Source organism: Hylobates moloch, unplaced genomic scaffold (genome assembly GCF_009828535.3).
Source record: "Hylobates moloch isolate HMO894 unplaced genomic scaffold, HMol_V3 SCAFFOLD_19, whole genome shotgun sequence".
Lineage (NCBI taxonomy): Eukaryota > Metazoa > Chordata > Mammalia > Primates > Hylobatidae > Hylobates > Hylobates moloch.
In genome coordinates, this window is record NW_026652294.1 from 7,250,539 (window position 1) to 7,272,010 (window position 21,472).

General features: G+C 39.1%; 1 protein-coding gene across 3 annotated transcripts in view; it reads left to right on the forward strand.

The window, feature by feature from the left end:
* Positions 1-3,211: 3,211 nt before the first annotated feature.
* Positions 3,212-21,472, forward strand: part of GRK3 (G protein-coupled receptor kinase 3) — a 146,697-nt gene continuing 128,436 nt past the window's right edge. The window contains exons 1-2 of one of the 3 annotated variants that reach the window (XM_058431684.1): positions 3,212-3,509; positions 19,980-20,056. In XM_058431684.1, the coding sequence (XP_058287667.1) occupies positions 3,502-3,509; positions 19,980-20,056 (85 nt within the window). In that variant the 5' untranslated portion in view covers positions 3,212-3,501. Of the gene's footprint in view, positions 3,510-19,979; positions 20,057-21,472 lie in introns of those variants that run through there. The other 2 variants (XM_032139579.2, XM_032139581.2) reach the window with 2 other exon arrangements.

Genomic DNA, 21,472 nt, shown 5'->3' on the forward strand with positions numbered 1-21,472 from the left:
AAAAAAAAAAAAAAAGTGGGTAGAAGATGAAAGTTTGATATTTGGCTCATGCATAGCTTTGTCTCATTAATATATTTTGTGCTTGCCTGTCATTTCAGCTTTCTGCTCCCAGACCAAGCTCCTTCGACTGCCATTTCTACTTCGGACACTCCTCTTGTCCTTTTCAGGACAACTTTATGCCTATTGTGCCTTGCGTCTTGAGAAGCATATGGTAAAACTGGCCAGTGGTGATGGCAGGCATAGCAGGGAATCGGATTGAGGGGGGCTGTGGGGTGGGAGAGAAAACAAAAGAGGGAAACAGGCTACTTGATGACGGAATCAGGCTGCTTCTGCAATGACATTACATGAAATATCTGAAATTTGACCTTAACTCTATCTGGTGGGTCCCGTTAACCCTCTAAGTTATGGACAGAACATTCACTCAAATTCTAGCAACGTCTAGGCTCATGGAAATACGTGACTAATTCAGGTGAATGAAAGGGATTTTAAAACATTAATTTCCAGCTTAGGTCTTCCTAAGACTGCCTGCGTGTCCCTTACCACCACTCCAGCCTGAGTGTCATATAGATCCTGAATGTGGACTTGTGTGCACACTGTAGAAAAATAAGAAGCAACTGAAAACCCAAGCAGCGGGGTGGAGTGATGAGGAAAGACACCGTGACCCAAGATCAGGAAGCTGGAAATTCCCCCCAGCTTCGGTGTTTGGGCTCTATCTCGCTTTTCCACTTCCCTAAATCACCCTCGTGGTGTGAGTGTGCTCGCAGTAAATGCTCCCTAATTGTCTCTAACCCTAAGGGCAGGAATACACTCTCCCTTTATTTCTCAACACATTTCAACACCCAAACTAAAACCTCTCACCTGAGTGTAAGGGAGTGGTGACCTTCTTAAGCCCAGAGCTCTTCCATCAGGGGGCTCCCTAAGGGCATCTCTGTTCCTAGCGGGGGAGCCATCACCCCACTTTGCTCTGCTTAGCCTGAGACACGCAACTTTCTCCAGCCTTTACTCTTCGCTGAATTCTCACGGTGGGCTTGGGGGTGTGTTCAGGAGCGAGGTTGGTGGCCCGGCCCGCTGGGCGCTGTTCACCGGTAGCTCAGACCAGAGCAGGGGCTTCATCATCACCTGCGGGGACAGGTGGGACACATGCATTTCCGGGGCCATCCCAGACCTCCTGGAGGATGCTGATTGACACTGTCCGGTTTGAGAACTACTGTGTCCAGGGAGCAGAGGCCTCCCCGATGCCCCTTGAGAGGTGGGGAAGGCTCCATGGTGTTGGTGGGTACAGATTTAGTATAAATGAATTAGTCTTACTCATCTTTCTATATTCTTGTGGCCAGAATACTTCCAGACCCATAACAGATCCTTAGCAAATATTAACTGACGTGAATATGCTTATATCATTGTGTAGTTTATTTAGAAAGATGATGCTCTTTCACTCCTTTGTGGACATTTCGCAGTGACATGTTGAGTCCTTTGGTATGCAACAGTGTTGAAGGTGGGGGATTGAGTACTAGAACGATTGCTGATGTCTCTTTAAGGGCAGTGGGAGACACAGGGACTTCTATCATTAACAGTTAGAAAGAGTGAATAAGGGGCCGGGCGCGGTGGCTCACGCTTGTAATCCCAGCACTTTGGGAGGCCGAGGCGGGCGGATCACGAGGTCAGGAGATCGAGACCATGGTGAGACCCCGTCTCTACTAAAAATACAAAAAATTAGCCGGGCGTGGTGGCGGGCGCCTGTAGTCCCAGCTACTCGGAGAGGCTGAGGCAGGAGAATGGCGTGAACCTGGGAGGCGGAGCTTGCAGTGAGCCGAGATCGCGCCACTGCACTCCAGCCTGGGTGACAGAGCGAGACTCTGTCTCAAAAAAAAAAAAAAAAAAAAAAGAAAGAGTGAATAAGACCTGCTGTGCAATAACCCAACAGAGTGACTATAGTCCATAATAACTTAATTGTACGTTTTAAAATAACTTAAAGAGTATAACTGGATAGTTTGTAACTCAGAGGAGAAATGCTGGAGGGGTTGGATACTCCATTCTTCATGATGTGCTTATTTCACATTGCATGTCTATATCAAAACATTTCATGTCCCCATAAATATATCTACCTACTGTGTACCCACAAATGTCAAAAGATAAATTAAAAAGAAAATCATGACTGTCCATCGTGGGAAATGATACAGCAGTGATGTACAGCAAGCAGTAGGAACAGAGGTGGGAGGGCTCACCTCTGCAGAGTTGGAGAGGGCTGTATAGTGTTGGTGACCCCTGAACTGGGTCATGGAGGATGAGTAGGAGATTTTCATGTGAAAAGGAAAGGGCATTAGAGCGAATGGTATTTACAGAGTGATGGAACTGTGGAAGAGCCTGTGTCTTTCATGAAAAATGAAAAAATCAAGTGTGGCTGCAGTGTGAGAAAGACAACAGCAAGACCTGGTTGAGGCAGCCTCCTTGAAAATGCTCCCTGCAGTACCCTAAGGGGTTTTGACGCTGGGCAAAGAGAGAGGCCCTTGCAATCTTTTTTTTTTTTTTTTGAGATGGAGTCTCGCTTTGTCGCCCAGGCTAGAGTGCAGTGGTGCGATCTCGGCTCACTGCAACCTCCACCTCCCATGTTCAAGCGATTCTCCTGCCTCAGCCTCCTGAGTAGCTGGGATTACAGGTGCCCGCCACCACATCCGGCTAATTTCTGTATTTTTAGTAGAGACGGGGTTTCACCATGGGTCTTGAATTCCTGACCTCAGGTGATCCCCCTGCCTCGGCCTCCCAAAGTGCTAGGATTACAGGCGTGAGCCACCGTGCCCAGCGGCCCTTGCAGTCTTTTAAATGAGATGATTACATGGTCCGATTTATATTTTAGAAAAATTACTCTTGGAAACAAGGAGGCTGCAACCCTCCCTGCATGAGGCTCCCTGACCCCAGTCTCAGTCCTCTAATAACGCCACAGCCCTAGAACATAGTCTCCTCTGTATTATTCCTGATTTAAAGGATTTTGATGAAAAGGCAAATGGATTCTGAAATGATTCTTTTAACTAATTTATTTTATTTTTATTTTTTATTTTCTGAGGCAGAGTCTTGCTCTGTCACCCAGGCTGGAATGCAGTGGCGCGATCTTGGCTCACTGCAGCCTCTGCCTCCCAGGCTTAAGCAATCCTCCCACCTCAGCCTCCCAAGTAGCTGGGACCACAGACACGTACCACCATGCCTGGGTAATTTTTTTATAGTTTTGGTAGAGATGGGTGATATGATTGGGCTGTGTCCCCACCCAGATCTCATCTTGAATTGCACTCCCATAATTCCCACTTGTGGTGGGAGGGACCTGGTGGGAAATAATTGAATCACGGGGCAGTTTCTCCCACACTGTTCTCGTGGCAATGAGTAAGTCTCACGAGATCTGATGGTTTGATAAGGGGAAACCCGTTTCGCTTGGTTCTCATTTTCTCTTTTGTCTGCTGCTATGTAAGACGTACCTTTTGCCTTCCACCATGATTGTGAGGCCTCCCCAGCCACATGGAACTGTAAGTCCAGTTAAACCCTGTTTCCTGGATACATTACCCAGTCTCGGGTATGTCTTTACCAGCAGTGTGAAAACGGACTAATACAGTGGAGTTTCACCATGTTGCCCAGGCTGGTCTCAAACTCCTGAGCTCAAGTGATCCACCTGCCTCGGCCTCTCAAAGTGCTGGGATTACAGGTGTGAGCCACCACGCCCTGCCTGTTGTAACTAATTTAAAGGGATTGTTTCGAGTATAAAGGTTCAGTCTCTTTAATTAGGTAAACCGAGGACCCCATAAATTTATTTGTCATTCAGCTGGTGTCTGTTTGGGGATGATTTTTGTATCTCATGACTGTGGGCCAGTGAAATTCAAGTATATTTAATGTCACCTTAATATCTAGTTATATTGCAAAGAAAAAAGCATTAAAACAGAATGTGGATTATCAAAATATTGTAGGAAAAGCACAAAATAAATTTGTAGTTAGCCTGATTGGATTGTTATCTGAGCATAGATTGTCCTGTGCTGAATTGTTTAATGCTATGCAAATTATATGAGACTTTCCTGTAAAAGACATAAGATACTGAGGAAACTCGAAGAGTTGACATTAAACTATTTAAGATTCTTTTACAGACTACATCAGAATCCTGGTGGAGTTTGGTGGTTTTAAATCTAGTGGTCAAGTTTTTATTGTGACTTTGGATAACAGAGCTCTATTCTGTGTGCTTGATGAGTGGTTTGTGGAAAATACTTAGTAACTACATATAAAGAAAGTAGTTTGTTTATATATATAGGGGAACAGAATCTTGATATGATTGTATGGTCATTAAAAAGAATCTTTTGGTTTTCTTGGTGGTCAGTAATGGTAACAATTCTCATTTGTGTGCTGCTTATAGTTTATTAATTTTTTTTTTTGAGACAAGGTCTGTCGCCCAGGCTGGAGTGCAGTGGTGAGATCATAGCTCACTGCAGCCTCAAACCCCTGGGCTCAAGTAATTCTCCTACCTCAGCCTCCTGAGTAACTGAGACTACAGGTTCATGCCACCATCTTGGCTAGCTGTTTAATTTTTTTTGTAGAGAGGGGTTCTTGCTATGTTGCCCAGGCAGTTCTTGGACTCCTGGCCTGAAGTGATGCTTCTGCCTTAACCTCCCGAAGAGCTGAGATTATAGAGCCAGCAAGCCCACTCACTGATTATAGTTTAGAAAGCACTCTCTTACAAACTTGTTCAACCTTTGCGACTACCTTATTATGTGCTACTAGTTTTTCTGGGCAATATGTTACCTGTTAATTAAAATATTTGCTTAAATGCATTTTATTTTGGACATTAGAATAAAACATAATTAAACCTCAGAATATGTAGGATTTTAATAACGTGAGGTTATCTAGCAGTGTCCTAAACATTGTAGTTTCTCTACTAGTAAGGTGTTGACGTACAACCTAGCCCACCTGTTCTTGGCCCATAGGGAGCAGATGTCTGGTGGCTGGTCTTTCAACCACTTTCGTAGTAGAAAAAAATTAAAATTATAATACAATATTTATTATGCTTACCATGGATTTATGTATCAGGACCCCAGTAGGCCATGACAGGTAGGGCTGGTATATTTCCAGCCAGTTGGTATTAAATTAACACAAGTCATTATGCCTCCAAGCAGTATACAGTGTATGATATACGTAACTCTTATTTTGGTGAGGAGTATAAAAGTAATAATCCTGGACTCGAGGCCAGAATTTGATGCTTTAAAACTTTGTATAATGAAAATTTTAAACATGCACAGAAGGAGAGAATAGGAGTATGAAATTGATACAGCCATCACTCGGCTTTCTCAGTTATTAATACTGTATTAGTCTGTTCTCACACTGCTAATAAAGACATACCTGAGACTGGATAATTTATAAAGGAAAGAGGTTTGATGGACTCACAGTTTCACATGGCTGGGGAGGCCTCACAACCATGGTGGAAGGTGAAGGAGGAGCAAACGCATGTCTTACATGGCAGCAGGCAAAAGAGTGTGTGCAGGGGAACTCCCCTTTGTAAAACCATCAGATCTCGTGAGACTAATTCACTATCATGAAAACAGCATGGGAAAGATCCGACTCCATGATTCAACGACCTCCCACTGGGTCCCTCCCTCAACATGTGGGAATTATGGGAGCTACAATTCAAGATGAGATTTGGATGGGAACACAGCCAAAGCAGATCAAATACATAGCTAATTTTGTTTTATCTATACCTCCTATTTCCCTTAGATTATTTTGAAGCATGTCTAAATTATATATATATGATTTCATCTTTAAATATTTCTATATGCATTCCTGAAAGATAAAAACTCTTTCAGAATACAAAAGTGAAAGTGGAATACAATGCCACTACGAAAAAAATGCTCCCTTAATATTATCAAATAGTCAATGCATAGTCTCATTTCTCTATTTTTTTTTAAAGAATACTGTTTTACTTGAATTGAGTTTTTAATAAGGTCTATACATTATGCCTGATTGTTATTTCTTTTGATTCTTTTTTGACCTATACATTCCTCTGCTATCATTATTTTCTCTTGAGACTTTTTGTTAAAGATACCAGGTCATTTTGTTGTGTAGTTTCCCCACACTCAGGGTTTTACTTACTGCATCCTAATGGTGCAATTAAAACAAACAAACAGGCCGGGCGCGGTGGCTCATGCCTGTAATCCCAGCACTTTGGAAGGCCGAGGCAGATGGATCATAAGGTCAAGAGATTGAGACTATCCTGGTCAACATGTTGAAACCTTCTCTTTACTAAAAATACAAAAAAATCAGCCGGGCGTGATGGTAGGCACCTGTAGTCCCAGCTACTCGAGAGGCTGAGGGAGGAGAATCACTTGAAGTTGGGAGGTGGAGGTTGCCGTGAGCTGAGATTGCGCCACTGCACTCCAGCCTGGCGACAGAGCGATACTGTCTGAAAACAAAAAAACAAAAAACAAAAAACAAAAACAAACAGCTTATTGAGGTGTAATTAACCTAAGATAAACAACATATTACAAGTGCACAGTTTGGTGAGTTTGTCTACATTGGCAAAACCATTACCAAAATTCAGATAATGAACGTCTCAATTGTCTTACCAGCTGGGCGTTCTACAATTCAATTTGATTTTGACACCACCTTAAGTTAGCAGAGATCCCTCTCCACTGCTAGGTTAAGGGCTCATTCCCACAAGACTGCCCCAATTCAGGTGCCAGCTAGGAATGGGGTTCCCAGTCTCCCATACTTCTGCCTGGCTGACCACAAATTCACGGGCTCCCATGACCATCCTCTCCGGTGTGCTGTGTCACTAGAACGACTCACAGAACTCAGGAAAATGCTATCCTTATGATTAATTTTATTATGAAAGATGCAACTCAGAAATAGCAAAATGGAAGAGGTACATGGTGCAGGGTCTTGCAGGGAGGGGTAGAGAGCAGGGCTTCTGTGCCCTCTCTGAGTGCACCACCTTCCCATCTCATGATGTGTTCACCTGAAAGCTCTCCAAACTCTTCAAGAGTTTTTAAGCAAAGTAGGCTTGATTGCAGAAAGCGTTGGGTGTTGGTGACAGAACTCAATCCCCAGCCTCCCTGAGGTCAGGGGATAAGGGTGAAAGTCTTAACCCTCTAGTCATACTTTTGCTTCCTCTGGCAACAAGCCCCCATATTGAGCTATCTAGAAGCCCACCAAGAGTCAGCTCATTAGCATAAACTCAGGTATGGTTGAAAAGGGCTCCTTAGGAATAAAAGACACTCCTCTCAGGAAATTTCAAGCGTTTTTGGAGCTCTGTGTCAGGAACCAGAGACAAAAACTAAATATATTTTTTATTATGCCACATGCACCATCCTTAAAAGTTCGCTCCTGCCTCTTTGTAATCAAACGTTGTGTACTTTTTTGGGGGGTCTGGCTTCTTTAAATCAGCACGGTTATTCTGAGATCCATCTGGGTTTTTAAATGTATTCATAGTTCATTCCTTTTATTGCTGAGTACTGTTTCATTATAGTGATACGCATGTTTACTTACCCATGTTGGCTATTGTTTTGCTTCCAGCTTTTGACCATCACAGATAAAGCTGCTGAGAATATCCATGTATAAATCTTTGTATGGATATATGCGTTCATTTCTCTCAGGTAAAATACCTAAAAATGGAATGGATTTATCATATAGTAGGTGTAGTTTAACTTTACTTTCTAAGAAGCTGCCAAAATGTTTTCCAAAGTGTGTGCTTCATTTGACATTTCCACTAGCAGTGTGTGAGAATTCCAGTTACTCCACATCCCTCCCAACATTTAGTATGGTCTTTTGTAATTGTAGCCACTCTAATAGGTATGTAGTGGAATCTTCTTGTGATTTTAGTTTACCATTTCCTAATGACTAATGATGTTAAACAACTTTTCATATGCTTATTTGCCACCCACATATCTTCTTTGAAGTGTCTGTTCAGATCATTTGCCCATTTTTTATTAGGTTATTTTCTTATTCTTGAGCTTTAAAGGGTCTTTATTTATGTTGGGTACAGATCTTCAATTGCATAGATGGTTTGCCAGTGTTTTCTCTCGGCATGTGGCTTGTCTTTTCATCCTCCTATGTGTCTTTTCAGGAGCAGCGGTTTTTAATTTTGACAAAATTAATTTATCAGTTTTTCTCTTATTATTCATGTTTTTGCTCTCATGTCTAAAGTCTTTGCTTGAACTAGTCACAAAGTTTTTTTTATATTTTCTTTGAGAACTTTTATAGTTTAAGGCTTTATATTTAGATCTATGGTCAATCTTGAATTACTTTTTAGAAACAATAATTGCAGCTTTAATTTTAGATTTAAGGGGTACATGTGCAGGTTTGTTATGTGGGTGTATTGCGTGATGATGAAGTTTGGGGTATGACTGATCCTGTTGCCTAGTTAGTGAGCACAGTATCCAGTAGTGTTTCAACCCTTGCTCCCTTCCCTCCCTACCCCCCATTCATCCCTCGTGTCCAAATCCAGCAGCACATCAAAAAGGTTATGTCCGTGAGTACCCAGTGTTTAGCTCCCACTTATAAGTAAGAATATGTGGTATTTGGTTTTCTGTTCCTGTGTTAATTTGCTTAGGATAATCACCTACTGCTGCATTCATGTTGCTGCAAAGGACATGATTTCATTCTTTTTTACGGCAATATAGTATTCCATGGTGTATATGTACCACATTTTCTTTATCCAGTCCACCACTGATAGGCACGTAGGTTGATTCCTTGTCTTTGTTATTAATGAACAGTGCTGTGGTGAACGTATGAGTGCATGTGGGTTTTTTTTTCTTTTGGTAGAACAGTTTATTTTCTTTTGGAAAGAAAATAAATATATTCAGTAATAGGATTGCTGGGTTGAATGGTAGTTCTTTGTTAAGTTCTTTGGGAAATCTCCAAACAGCTTTTCACAGTGGCTGAATTAATTTACATTCCCACCAGCAGTGTATAGGCGTTTCCATTTCTCCGAAGCCTTGCCAGCATCTGTTTCTTTCTTTTCTTTTCTTTCTTTCTTTCTTTCTTTTGTTTTTTTTAAATAATAGCCATTTGCCTGGAGTGAGATGGTATCTCATGGTGGTTTTGATTTATGTTTCTCTGATGATTACTGATGTTGAGCATTTTTTCATATGTTTGTTAGGTGCTTGTATGTCTTCTTTTGAGAAGTGTCTGTTCATGTCTTTTGCCCATTTTTAATGGAATTATTTGTTTTTTGTTGTTAAGTTCCTTATAGAATGTGGATATTAGACCTTTGCCAGATGCATAGTTTGTGAATATTTTCTCCCATTCTGTAGGGTGTCTGTTTACTCTGTTGATAGTTTCTTTTGCTGTGCAAAAGCACTTTAGTTTAATTGGGTCCCACTTGTCAATTTTTGTTTTCTTTGCAGTTGCTTTTGAGGACTTTTTTGCATTTTTTGAGGACTTTTTTGTATGTGGTAAAAGGTAGGGATCCAGTTTCAATCTTCTGCATATGGCTAGCCAGCTATCCCAGCACCATTTATTGAATAGGGAGTCCTTTCTCTCTTATTTTTGTTGACTTTGTCAAAGATCAGATAGCTGAAGCTGCATGTGGCTTTATTTTTGGGTTCTCTCCTCTATTCCACTGGTCTGTGTGTCTGTTTCTGTATCAGCACTATGCTGTTTTGGTTACTGTAGCCTTATGGTATAGTTTGAAGTTGGGTAATATGATCCTCTAGCTTTGTTCTTTTTGCTTAAGATTACTTTGGCTATTTGGGCTCTTTTTTTGTTCCATATTAATTTTAGAATAGTTTTTACCCATCCTGTGAAAAATGACATTGGTAGTTTGATAGGAATAGCATTGAATCTGTAGATTGTTTTGGGCAGCATGGCCATTTTTACAATATTGATTCTTCCAATCTATGAGCATGGAACGTTCTTCCATTTGTGTGTATGTATCATCTATGATTTCTTTCATTGGTGTTTTGTAATTCTACTGGTACAAAAAAGTCAAGGAGGAGGGACTCCTCCCTAACTCATTCTGCAAAGCCAGTATTACCCTGATGCCAAAACCTGGCAAAGACACAGTGAAAAAAGAAAACTACAGGCCAACATCCCTGATGAACACAGAGGAAAAATCCTCAACAAAATACTAGCAAACCAAATCCAGCAGCACATCAAAAAGGTTAATTCATCATGATCAGGTAGGCTTCATTCCTGGGAGGCGAGATTGGTTCAACATATGCAAACCAATAAATGTGTTATACACATAAAAAATTAAAAACTGGCCCGGTGTGGTGGCTCATGCTTGTAATCCCAGCACTTTGGGAGGCTGAGATGGGCGGATCACGAGATCAGGAGATTGAGACCATCCTGGCTAACACGGTGAAACCCCATCTCTACTGAAAATACAAAAAATTAACCGGGAGTGGTGGTGGGCGCCTGTAGTCCCAGCTACTCGGGAGGCTGAGGCAGGAGAATGGCGTGAACCCAGGAGGCAGAGCTTGCAAGTGAGCCGAGGTCACGCCACTGCACTCCAGCCTGGGTGACAGAGCGAAACTCCATCTCAAAAATAAATAAATAAATAAATAAAATAAATAAAAACAAAACCATATGATCATCTCAATAGATGTGGAAAAAGCTTTCAATAAAATCCACTACCCTTCACGTTAAAAATCCTGAACAAACAAACTAGGTATTGAAGGGACATACCTCAAAATAATAACAGCTATCTATGACAAACCTAAATACAATATCATATTGAATGAGCAAAAGCTGGAAGCATTCCCCTCGAGAACTGGAACAGACAAGGATTCTCATTCTTGCCACTCTTACTCAACATAGTACTGGAGCAATCAGGCAAGAGAAAAAATAGAAGGCATCCAAATAGGAAAAGAAGGAGTCAAACTGTCTTTCTTTGCCGATGATATGATTCTATACCGAGAAAACCCTAAAGACTCTGCCAGAGACTCCTGGAATTGATAAACAACTTCAGTAAAGTTTCAGGATACAAAATCAATGTACAGAAATCAGTAGCATTTCTATACACCAATAACGTTCAAGCTGAGAGCCAAATTAAAATGCAGTCCCATTTACAGTAGCTGCACACACACAAAATGCTTAGGAATACATCAAATTACTTTTTGTATGTAGTATTAGACAACCAGCCACATTCTTTGAGCTAAAAATAAAAACATGCAAGATATTAAAAATACAAATAGGGACTGAATAGTACAGTGAAGAAAATTACAGGTAGAACATAAGGGAATAGTGAAGAATTGTAGGAAAAAATAAAAATATAAGCACATACTAGATTTCTCATGGTTAGGAAATTAGACTTTTTAAATAAACAAATGGCTGGGCATGGTGGCTTGCACCAATAATTCCAGCCACTTGGGAGGCTGAGGTGGGAGGATCTCTTGAGGCCAAGAATTTAAGACCAGTCTGGGCAACACAGTGAGACTGTCTCCAAAAAAAAAAAAAATTACTGGGTGTGGTGGTATGCGCTTACAGTTTCTGCTACTCAGGAGGCTGAGGTGGGAGGATGGCTTGAGCTCAGGAGTTTGAGGCCGCAGTGAGCTATGATCACACCACTGCACTCCAGCCTGGATGACAGAGCAAGACCTGCTTTGTATGTACATATGTATATGTAATACACCTGTATATGTATATATATATGTATAAAATATTCTACTTCAAGGAAGATGATTACATGAAGGTATATAAGAACCACTACCACCAACCACCCTCTACAAGAAGGGAAGAGTAAAAATCATATCATGGTAGGAATTGTATGGAAAAATTGGAAAGTCAGAATGGAATAGGTAGTACATTGCTAAATTTGTTGGTTGTTTTAGAATGCTTTTGGAACACTTCTTCAAGAGTATTCATGGGGAAAAATGAGAGTCATGGGTAGGTGAAAAACCAGTTGTCATACATGAAATGTTGGATGAATCAAATGAGGTCTTCTAATTTACCAAAGAAAAAGATTGCTGTTCTTCAAAAAGAAGTAATGTGATCTATGAATAGAGTTTAGACTCAATTGAACTATTCTGCTTCAATCAAGGAAATATTTGACAATATGAAAAGTGAGAGATGAAGAACATTTTAATATCTAGTTTTTACTTTTATATTACTTGCATTTTAAACATCTATTTGAAAATGTTAATAAATTAGCAATTTCAAAAAAATTTAAAACTATTATTTAATTTATTCCCTCAGAATTTTGAGACAGGAGAGTACTATGAGTGACTTCTCATAGCTAGGTATAATTAAATGCAGGGGCAAGCAACTGGCTATTCTGTGTACTGTTACAATTAGTGATAGGCCATCCCTGGCAGAGTCTTAGCATGTCTTGTAACTTGTTTGAAAAATAAACCCTCCCTCTTCATTCATATCTTTATTGAGACTCATAATTTACTTGATACTTACCATGGCTCAAGTGCTAGACTTAAATTCACAGAATTTAACTAATCATGGCACTTGATTCATGATACTCTCTCATTATTAATTTATGCATGGCCTTCTTTATTTTATAGTCATTGTTTCATTCATTAATTCATTTTAAATAATATTATAAGCACTTATAGTACCAGCATGAGAACAAGGATATTGAGAATAATTTCCTACTACTGTGAGTTCCTTCCCCATTCCGTCTCCTGGCCTTGTGTTTCCTTTCCTCCTTCTCCCTGTCGGCAGCCACTCATTATGAATTACACATTACACACTTCCCTGCCTTTAAGAAATGTATGGTTTTATTACATACATGTATTTTATAGATTATATTTTTAGTTTTGGATTTATAATTAGGGTCTCATGCTCCATGTCTGAAAGTTGTGGGACAATATCAAATGTTCTAACATACGAGTAAGTGAAATATCAGAAAGAGAAGAGAAAGAGCCGACTAAAAAAATATGCAAAGAGAAAATGGCTGAGAATTTTCCAAAATCAGTGAAAGATAGAAAGTTGGGAAGGGTAGGAGAAAGGGTGGGGAAGGAAGAAATTTGTTAAAGGATATAAAATTACAGCTAGATAAGAGAAATACATTCTAGTGTTCTATAGCACTGTAGGATGACTATAGTTAACAATAAAACATAATTTCAAATAGCTGGAAGGAGGACATTGAATGTTCCCATCACAAAGAAATGATAAATGTTTGAGATAATGGATATGCTAATTACCCTGATCCGATCACTGCATCGTATGTATCAAGATATCACAGTGCACCCCATGAATATGTACAATTATTATGTGTCAGTTAACAAAGTTAAAAGAATGTTCAGAGAACCCCAAGCAGGGTAAAGGTAGGGAGAGAAAGCATACCTGTAGATGCATTATAGTTAAACTACTGACCAACAATAAAGAGAAATTCTTAAAGAAGCTAGATAAAGAAAGGCAGCCAGATTAAAACAAAACGTATGTACAGAGGAATAAAGATAAAAATTATAGCACAATTCTTATATAACCTATGCACGCAGAAGACAGTGGAGTGACATCAAGTGCTGAGAGAAAACAAAACAAACCTGCCAACCTAGGATCCTATACCCGATAAAAATATCTTTCAAAACTAAAGGCAAAATGATGACTTTTTAGACAATCAAGAGCTGGGAAAATTCATTGCTAGTTAACCTGCACTACAAGAGATGGAGGAAGTGTGTTGGGCAGAAGGTGTATGGTACCAGGTGACATTTGGATCTCCACAAAGAAATATAGAGCACCTGCAATAATATAAAAGCCCTTGAATGTAAAGACATTGCATGTCTAAAGCCAAAACAATACAAATATATTATGAGGTTTAGAACATGTAGGAATAAAGCATATGACAATAATAGCACAAATCATAGACAGGACATGGAAATGTAAAATGTTATTTAGAGGTAGACTATGGTAAGTAAAAATGTGTATGGTAAACCCTAGAGCAACCCCTAAGGAAAAGAAGAAAGAAAAGCGTTAAAATAATCTAGTAGGGGAGATAAAAATTGAATCACAAGAAGAAGGCAAGAAAAGAGGAAAACAAGAACAAAATACAGATGAAAGCAGGTTCAGTGTTATTAAGATGGTAGTTCTGGTCCTGGCTTGGTGGCTCACGCCTGTATCCCAGCACTTTGGGAGTCTGAGCAGGGAGGATCACTTGAGCCCAGGAGTTCAAGACCAGCCTGGGCAACATGGTGAGACCCTGTCTCTACAAAAAAAATTTAAAAATTAACTGGGCACAGTGGCATGCACCTGTGTTCCCAGCTACTTGGGAGTCTGAGGTGAGAGAATTGCTTGAACCCAGTAGGCCAAGGCTGCAGTGAGCCATGATCTCATCACTATACTCCAGCCTGGGCAACAGAGAGACCCTGTGCGAAAAACAAAAAGGTGGCAATTTTTCCCATATTGATCCGTATTGGTCTATAGATTTACTGCAGTCCCTTTTGAAATCCAAGCAGAATAGGCAACACAATTTTGAAAACAGAACAAAGAGAACTTAGACTGGTTTGACCACTTTCTGTAGAGCTGTCGTCATCAACATGGTGCTACACTGGCATAAAGAACATAGATAATGGAGCAGAATATGGAGGGGAGAGATCCTCACATTTATAGTAATTGATTTTTGAAAAAATGCCAAGACAATTTAGTGGGGGAAATGATAGGAATTTCAACAAAATGGTGCTAGAAAAATTGAATGTTGATATGCAAAAACAAAGACAAAAACAAACCAAAATCCCTTAGATATTTACCTCCCACCATACTCCTAGAATAACTCAAAATTGATCATAAATCTGCATTTATGAGCTAAAACTATAACACTTCTAGAAGAAAGCATAGAAAAAAATCTTTGTGACCTTGGGTTAGGCAAAGAATTCTTAGCTATGACACCATTAAAGAAAAATATTGATAAATTGGGTTTAATCAAAAATTTAAAACTTGTCCTTTAAAGACACCACTAAGCAAGTGCAAAGACTAATTACAGACTCTGATAAAATATTTGAAAATCACATATATGCTGGGCGTGGTGGCTCATGCCTGTAATCCCAGCACTTTGGAAGGCTGAGGCGGGCGGATCATGAGGTCAGGAGATCAAGACCATCCTGGCTAACATGGTGAAACCCCGTCTCTACTAAAAATACAAAAAATTAGCCGGGCGTGGTGGCGGGTGCCTATAGTCTCAGCTACTCGGGAGGCTGAGGCAGGAGAATGATGTGAACCCAGGAGGCGGAGCTTGCAGTGAGCCGAGATCGTGCCACTGCACTCCAGCCTGGGCGACAGAGCGAGACTCTGTCTCAAAAAAAAAAAAAAAAAGAAAAAGAAAATCACATATACGATAAATAACTTGTATCCAGAATATATAAAGAATTCTATGAATATTAAGATACCAGTCCTCCCCAAATCGGGCAAAATAGTTGAATAGCCAGTTCACTACAGAAGATACATGAATAGCTAATAAGCACATGAAAAAATGCTTATTATTACTCATTAGGGAAATGCAAATTAAAACCACAGTGCGATGCTACTTCACACCCACTAAAATGGCTAAAATAAAAAACTCAGAAAATAAGTATGTTCAAGGAGAAACAGGAATTCTATGTTGCTGATGGGAATCTGAAAGGTATAGCCACAATAGAAGGTGGTTTGGCAGTTTTTTAAAAAGTCGTACTAAAACATGTTTACCATATGATCTAGCTAATTCACTTAACTGTATCTACCTAACAGAAGTATGCAGATTGTTTAAATACTTCAATTAAAAGAGATCATCAGGTAGGGTGAAAGAACAAGATCCAGCTGTACAGTCAGCTGCCCATATATGTGGGTTACAGTCAGCTGTCCATATCTGCAGGGTTTTGTTTTGTTTTGTTTTGAGATGGAGTCTTGCTGTTGTCACCCAGGCTGCAGTGCAGTGGCACGATCTCGGGCACTGCAACATCCGCCTCCCAGGTTCAAATGATTCTCCTGCCTCAGCCTCCTGAGTAGCTGGGATTACAGGCAACCACCACCGCTAATTTTTGTATTTGTAGTAGAGACAGGGTTTCACCATGTTGTCCACGCTGGTCTCGAACGTCTGACCTCAGGTGATCCACCTGCCTCGGCCTCCCAAAGTGCTGGGATTACAGGTGTGAGCCGCTGTGCCTGGCCATATCTGCGGGTTGCATCTGGGTTTTCAACCAACTACGGATCAAAATATTTGGAAAGAAAGAAACAATGAGAAATAACAATACAACAATAAAAATACAAATAAAAACCAATACAGTATAACAACTATTTACATGGTATTTACATTGCATTAGGTCTTATAAGTAACCTAGAGATGATTTAAACTACTCAAGAGGTTGTGCGTAAGTGCTCTGTAGATACTACAGCATTTTATGTAAGAGACTTGAGCATCCTAGGATTTTGGGATCTGAGGCGGGTCCTAGATAGAACTCATGGCTTGTATACCAAGGGATGACTATCTGTTGTAAACTGGAAACTTATTTTAAATGTGAAGATATAAATCCTTAAAGGCAAAAAGATAGACAAATATAATACTGTATAAGCACTAACCAAAAGAAAGCTGGAATGACTTGATTAGCATCTGATGAAATAGACTTAACAAAGATTATAAACAGGCATTAAAAAGGTATATTTCATAATGATCATGGGATTATTTCATCACGGAAGCACAACATTGTTCTTAAATGTTCATGTACTTAACAACAGAGCAGTAAAATATATAACAAAAACAGAATTGAAAAGAGAAATAGATTCACAATTTTAGTTGACAGTTTCAACACTCCTCTCTCAGTAATTTATAGAAAAAGTAGACAGAAAATCCGTAAGGATATAGAAAAATCTAAGCAACACTATCACCCAACTTGACTCGGTTGATGTTTATGAATCAGTCTATCCAACAGCAGCATACACATTCCCTTTAAGTGTACATGAACTACTCAAAACAGTAGATCATATTCTAGGCAACAAAACACATATCAATAAATCGTATAAGAACTGAGTTATTCAAAGTGTGTTTTCTGACCATGAAAGAATTAAAGTAAAATTTAATAACAGAAAGATAACTGGAAATCTCCAAGTATTTGGAAATGAAGCAACACATTTCTAAATTACTCATAGGTCAAGGAAGAAATCTCAAGGGAAATTAGAAGATAATTAGAATAGAATGAAAATGAAAGTAGAATATATCAATATCTGTGAGATGCAGTTAAATTGATGCCTAGAGGGAATTTTATAATTTTAAATGGTTATATTAGAAATAATTTAAATTCATTGATCCAACTTCTTAAGTTAGAAAAGAAGCAGTGAAGACAATACAATGTGTATATAAGGATAGATGTACAGATCAATGCAACAGGATGGCCCAGAGATAGACCTGCACATACTTAGTGTTGAACCAACAAAGGTGCCAAGATAATTTAATGGAGAAAAAGAAAGAAGGAAGTCTTTTCAACAAGTAATACCAGAACAATGAAATAGTATACAGAAAAAAAAGAACTTTGATTTCTACCTTGTACTCTGTACTCTACACAAAAATTAACCTGAAATGGATATTAGACCATATTTGTGTTTACACAAAACCAAAAACTTTAAAACTTTTAAAGGAAAATATAGCTTACAGTCTTCATGACCTTGAGGCATGAACGACTTCTTAGCACAGACTGTCCATCAAAGAAATGTCAATAAATTGGAACTCATCAACTAAGCACCTGTGCTCTGAGAAGGATTCTTTGAAGAAAATGAAGGGCTGAGGTGCTAACTGGGAGAAAATCTTAGCATCACATAAATCTGACATAGGACTTATTTCTGGACTAAGTAAAGAAGTTGTACAACTGAATAGTAAGACAACTCAGTTAAAAGGTAGACAAAAGATTTGTCTACACACCTCTAGAAGGAAGAGAGGAGAATTCCAATAATCATGTACAAACATGCTCAACATCATTATTCATTAGAGAAATGCAAATTAAAATACAAAGTACAATAAAATACTATTACACACCCAACGGAGTGGCCAAAATTTAAAAAGACTTACAACCTAAGTGTTGACAAGGATGTGGAACAACTGGAACTATCATACATTGTTGGTGGGATTGTAAAATGGCACAACCAGTTTGTAATGTAGTTCATCAGTTTTTCATAATGTTAAATATGATTTTCCATATGACCAACATTTCACTTCCTGGTGTTTACCTGTGAAAAATGAAAACGCATGCCCATAAAAAGACTTATACATAGATATTTAAAGCACTTTTATTTATAGAAACAACCCAAATGTCTGTCAACAGATGGCTGGGTAAACAAATTGTGGAATATTCATACAATGGCATGCTGTTTGCATTAGAAAGGAACGAAATACTTATGCACATAGCAATATGGATGAAGCTGTCTCATGTCAAACAAAAGCCAGACACAATAGACAACATAGTGTGTAATTTTATTTTATATAAAATTCTAGAACTGGGGCGGGTAATCTGTGTTAATAGAAAGCAGGTCAATAGTTGCCTGGATTCTAGAATATGGGGAGATTGATTGTAAAGGGTGCTTTTTGGGGCAATGGAAATATCCTGTATCTTAAGATAGTAGTTACATAAGTGTATATGTTTGTCAAAAGCACATTTAACAATATACTTTGTTTTTGGAGACAGTCTTGTTCTGTCCCCTAAGCTGGAGTGCAGTGGCACGATCTCGGCTCACTGCAACATCTGCCTCCTGGGTTCAAGTGGTTCTCCTGCCTCTGCCTCTCTAGTAGCTGGGACTAGAGACACGCGCAACCACACCCAGCTAATTTTTGTATTTTTAGTAGAGGCAGGGTTTTACCATGTTGGCCAGAATGGTCTCGAACTCCTGACCTCAGATGATTTGCTCGCCTCGGCCTCCCAAAGTGCTGGGATTATAGGCATGAAGCACCTCGCCTGCCTAACAATATACTTTAAGTGTGCATTTAATTATGTATAAATTATGCCTCAATTTGTTTTAAAAAGTAAAAAAACAAGTAATGCTAAATTATTGTTCGCTCCCACCATCAGTGGATAATAGAGATTCTATTTTCTACTTTTTCCATTTGGATAATCACTTTTGGGGTTCAGTTACTGAATAATGCATCCTTTCCCCATTTTTCTGACTTGCTACTTCTATTATATGTCAACGCTGAATGCATGTGTGGCTCAGTTTCTGCACTCTCTTCCATTTCCTTGATTAGTTTGTTTATCCTGTCTTTATTATTTTAACTTTATAATAAGCCCCAGTATCTTTATTCTTTCTTCAGAAGTGTTTTGGCTATTATTGATCCTGTATTTTTTGTATAAATTTTAGAAAGAGCTTATTTATTTCTATGTTCTATGAAAAACCCTACTGGAATGTTAATCGGGATTATATTGATATCATAGATAAATTTGGGTAGACTTTGAACTTTTACAGTATTAAATTTCTCTGTTTATCACTGTGGTATATCTTCTTATTTATTTAGATCCTCCTTAATGTCTCCCAATACAATTTGTAACTTTTCCCATAAAGTTCTTGCACATATTTTGAAAGAATAATTTCAAAGTATTTGATATTTTTTATTTTATTGCAAGCTAAATCTTTTAATTACGTTTTGTGCTTTATTGTTGGAGTATAGAAATATGATTTTAAAAATATTTATATCTAGGAAACTTTTGCTTTTGTTTTAGAAAGAAGCTCATTTATTGATTAGCAGAATTTGTGGTCGGGGGGCACAGGCATGTGTGTGTGTGCATGTAGGGTGTGTGCTGTGTGCATGTGTTTGTGTGTGCACACACATTTGTGAATATTTTGGAGAGCAGATATATTGAGGGTGGGTTTTTGAAGCCCTGAAGTTATTTTCTGCAGTTGAGTTTCTACATGTAAGGTTGGCCCTGTGTTGCAGGAGGGGATGGTGGCTAAGGCCGTGAAGTTTCCAGCTTTTAGGCTGGTCTGCATTTCATGCAGTCATGGTAAGAAGGGTCTCTTGTAAAGCTGGTATCTTTGAGTCAAGACATCCATATCTTTCTCATCCTGGGAATGGTTACTCACAATGTAGGCTGTATTGTTAAAAATGTGTCACTCTTCCCTTCCAGTATCCGGAGTGTGATGCAGAAGTATCTTGCAGAGAGAAATGAAATAACCTTTGACAAGATTTTCAATCAGAAAATTGGTAAGTCCTGCTTGTTCATTTGGCATATGGTAATTTTAGTGATGAAATTGGGCGATACTATAGTAATATATGAATGCACCCCCCCAGTGCTTTATAGCCTCTATAGCTGCAGCTGGGAATAAAGGAAATTTCATGTAATAAGGTATTTAAAGATGACTTATATTCCTAGTAACATATTCTATGATTAAGCTCTTGGGAAAGGGGTAATTCTAGGATTTTTACATGAAATCAGCATTGCTGAATGTAAGAAAATAGGATATTCCTTTCTTTTCTTTGCGTCTTGCCTGCCTCATGTGGTTACTGAGGTGGTTTGCTAGGGAGCTGTGTGTAATAGTTTTAAAATTATTTTATGGCTGGAGGAAATTACTTTATGAAAATTCCAAGAAATTAAAGTTCCCTAGAACTCAATTTGTGCTCTGTTTCCATGATTAATAGACATAGACTGATAGATCCCTTTAAGACTGCGTATTCTTCGAGATAATTCTGGGCTTGCCCTTTTGTTTGCTGATGAGGAGATGTAGACACAGGGAGGTGGAGTGACTTGTTCTGATTCCCAGTTCTCCTTCTTCTTTACTCTGATAATAAAATATTAACCAGTAAATAATAAAATAATTACCAGTAGAAGCTGGTGCAGAAAGCTTTGGATTTTTGTAAACCACTTTATCTGATTTACAAAAATTAGCCTGTCTGTGAAGAGGGTCTTTGGTAGATACAGCTTCTTTGATCACGCATGAACTACAGTGAGGAAAAGGTGGACGGAGTGGTTTGGAGAAGCAGATGACGTGTGGTCTGTCTGTGCCTGAGCACTGTGTGTGGAAAGCGATTGGCCTTTGCCATATAGAGATATTTCATCCTGCTCCTCAGGAGTTGGTTGGGGAACAGATAAGTTAAAAGAGTTTGGCTTTCGTTTTGTTAGTTCTCACAGCTTCTCATTATTTTCATGGTGTGTGGTTACTGTAAGCTACAGAGATGTTCTCCTTTGCTTCTGATTTTGTACTAAAAAACAAAATAATATATGATAACGAGAGAGAACCTGTATCTGGGAGTGGAGGGAAAAAGGAATTATCTTTTTATTTGCTAGTTAAAAATTTGTTTATTTTTTGTGGATTTATTGAGGTATGTTTCACATAGCATACAATCCACACATTGAAAGTAAACAGTTGAGTGACTTCTTGTGTATTCACCGTCATGCAGCCATCTGCACTGCCTAATTTTAGAATGTTTTTATCACCCCCAAAAGAACTTGTACCCATTAGCAGTCCTTCTGCCTTCTACCCTCCCTCAGCTCCTGGCAACCACGAATCGAGTTTCTGCCTCTATGGATTTGCTTGTGTTGGACACGCCACATGAAGGGAATCACACACTGTGTGGCCTTTTGCACTGGGCTTCTTCAGCATAAGGCCTTCAGGGTTCGTT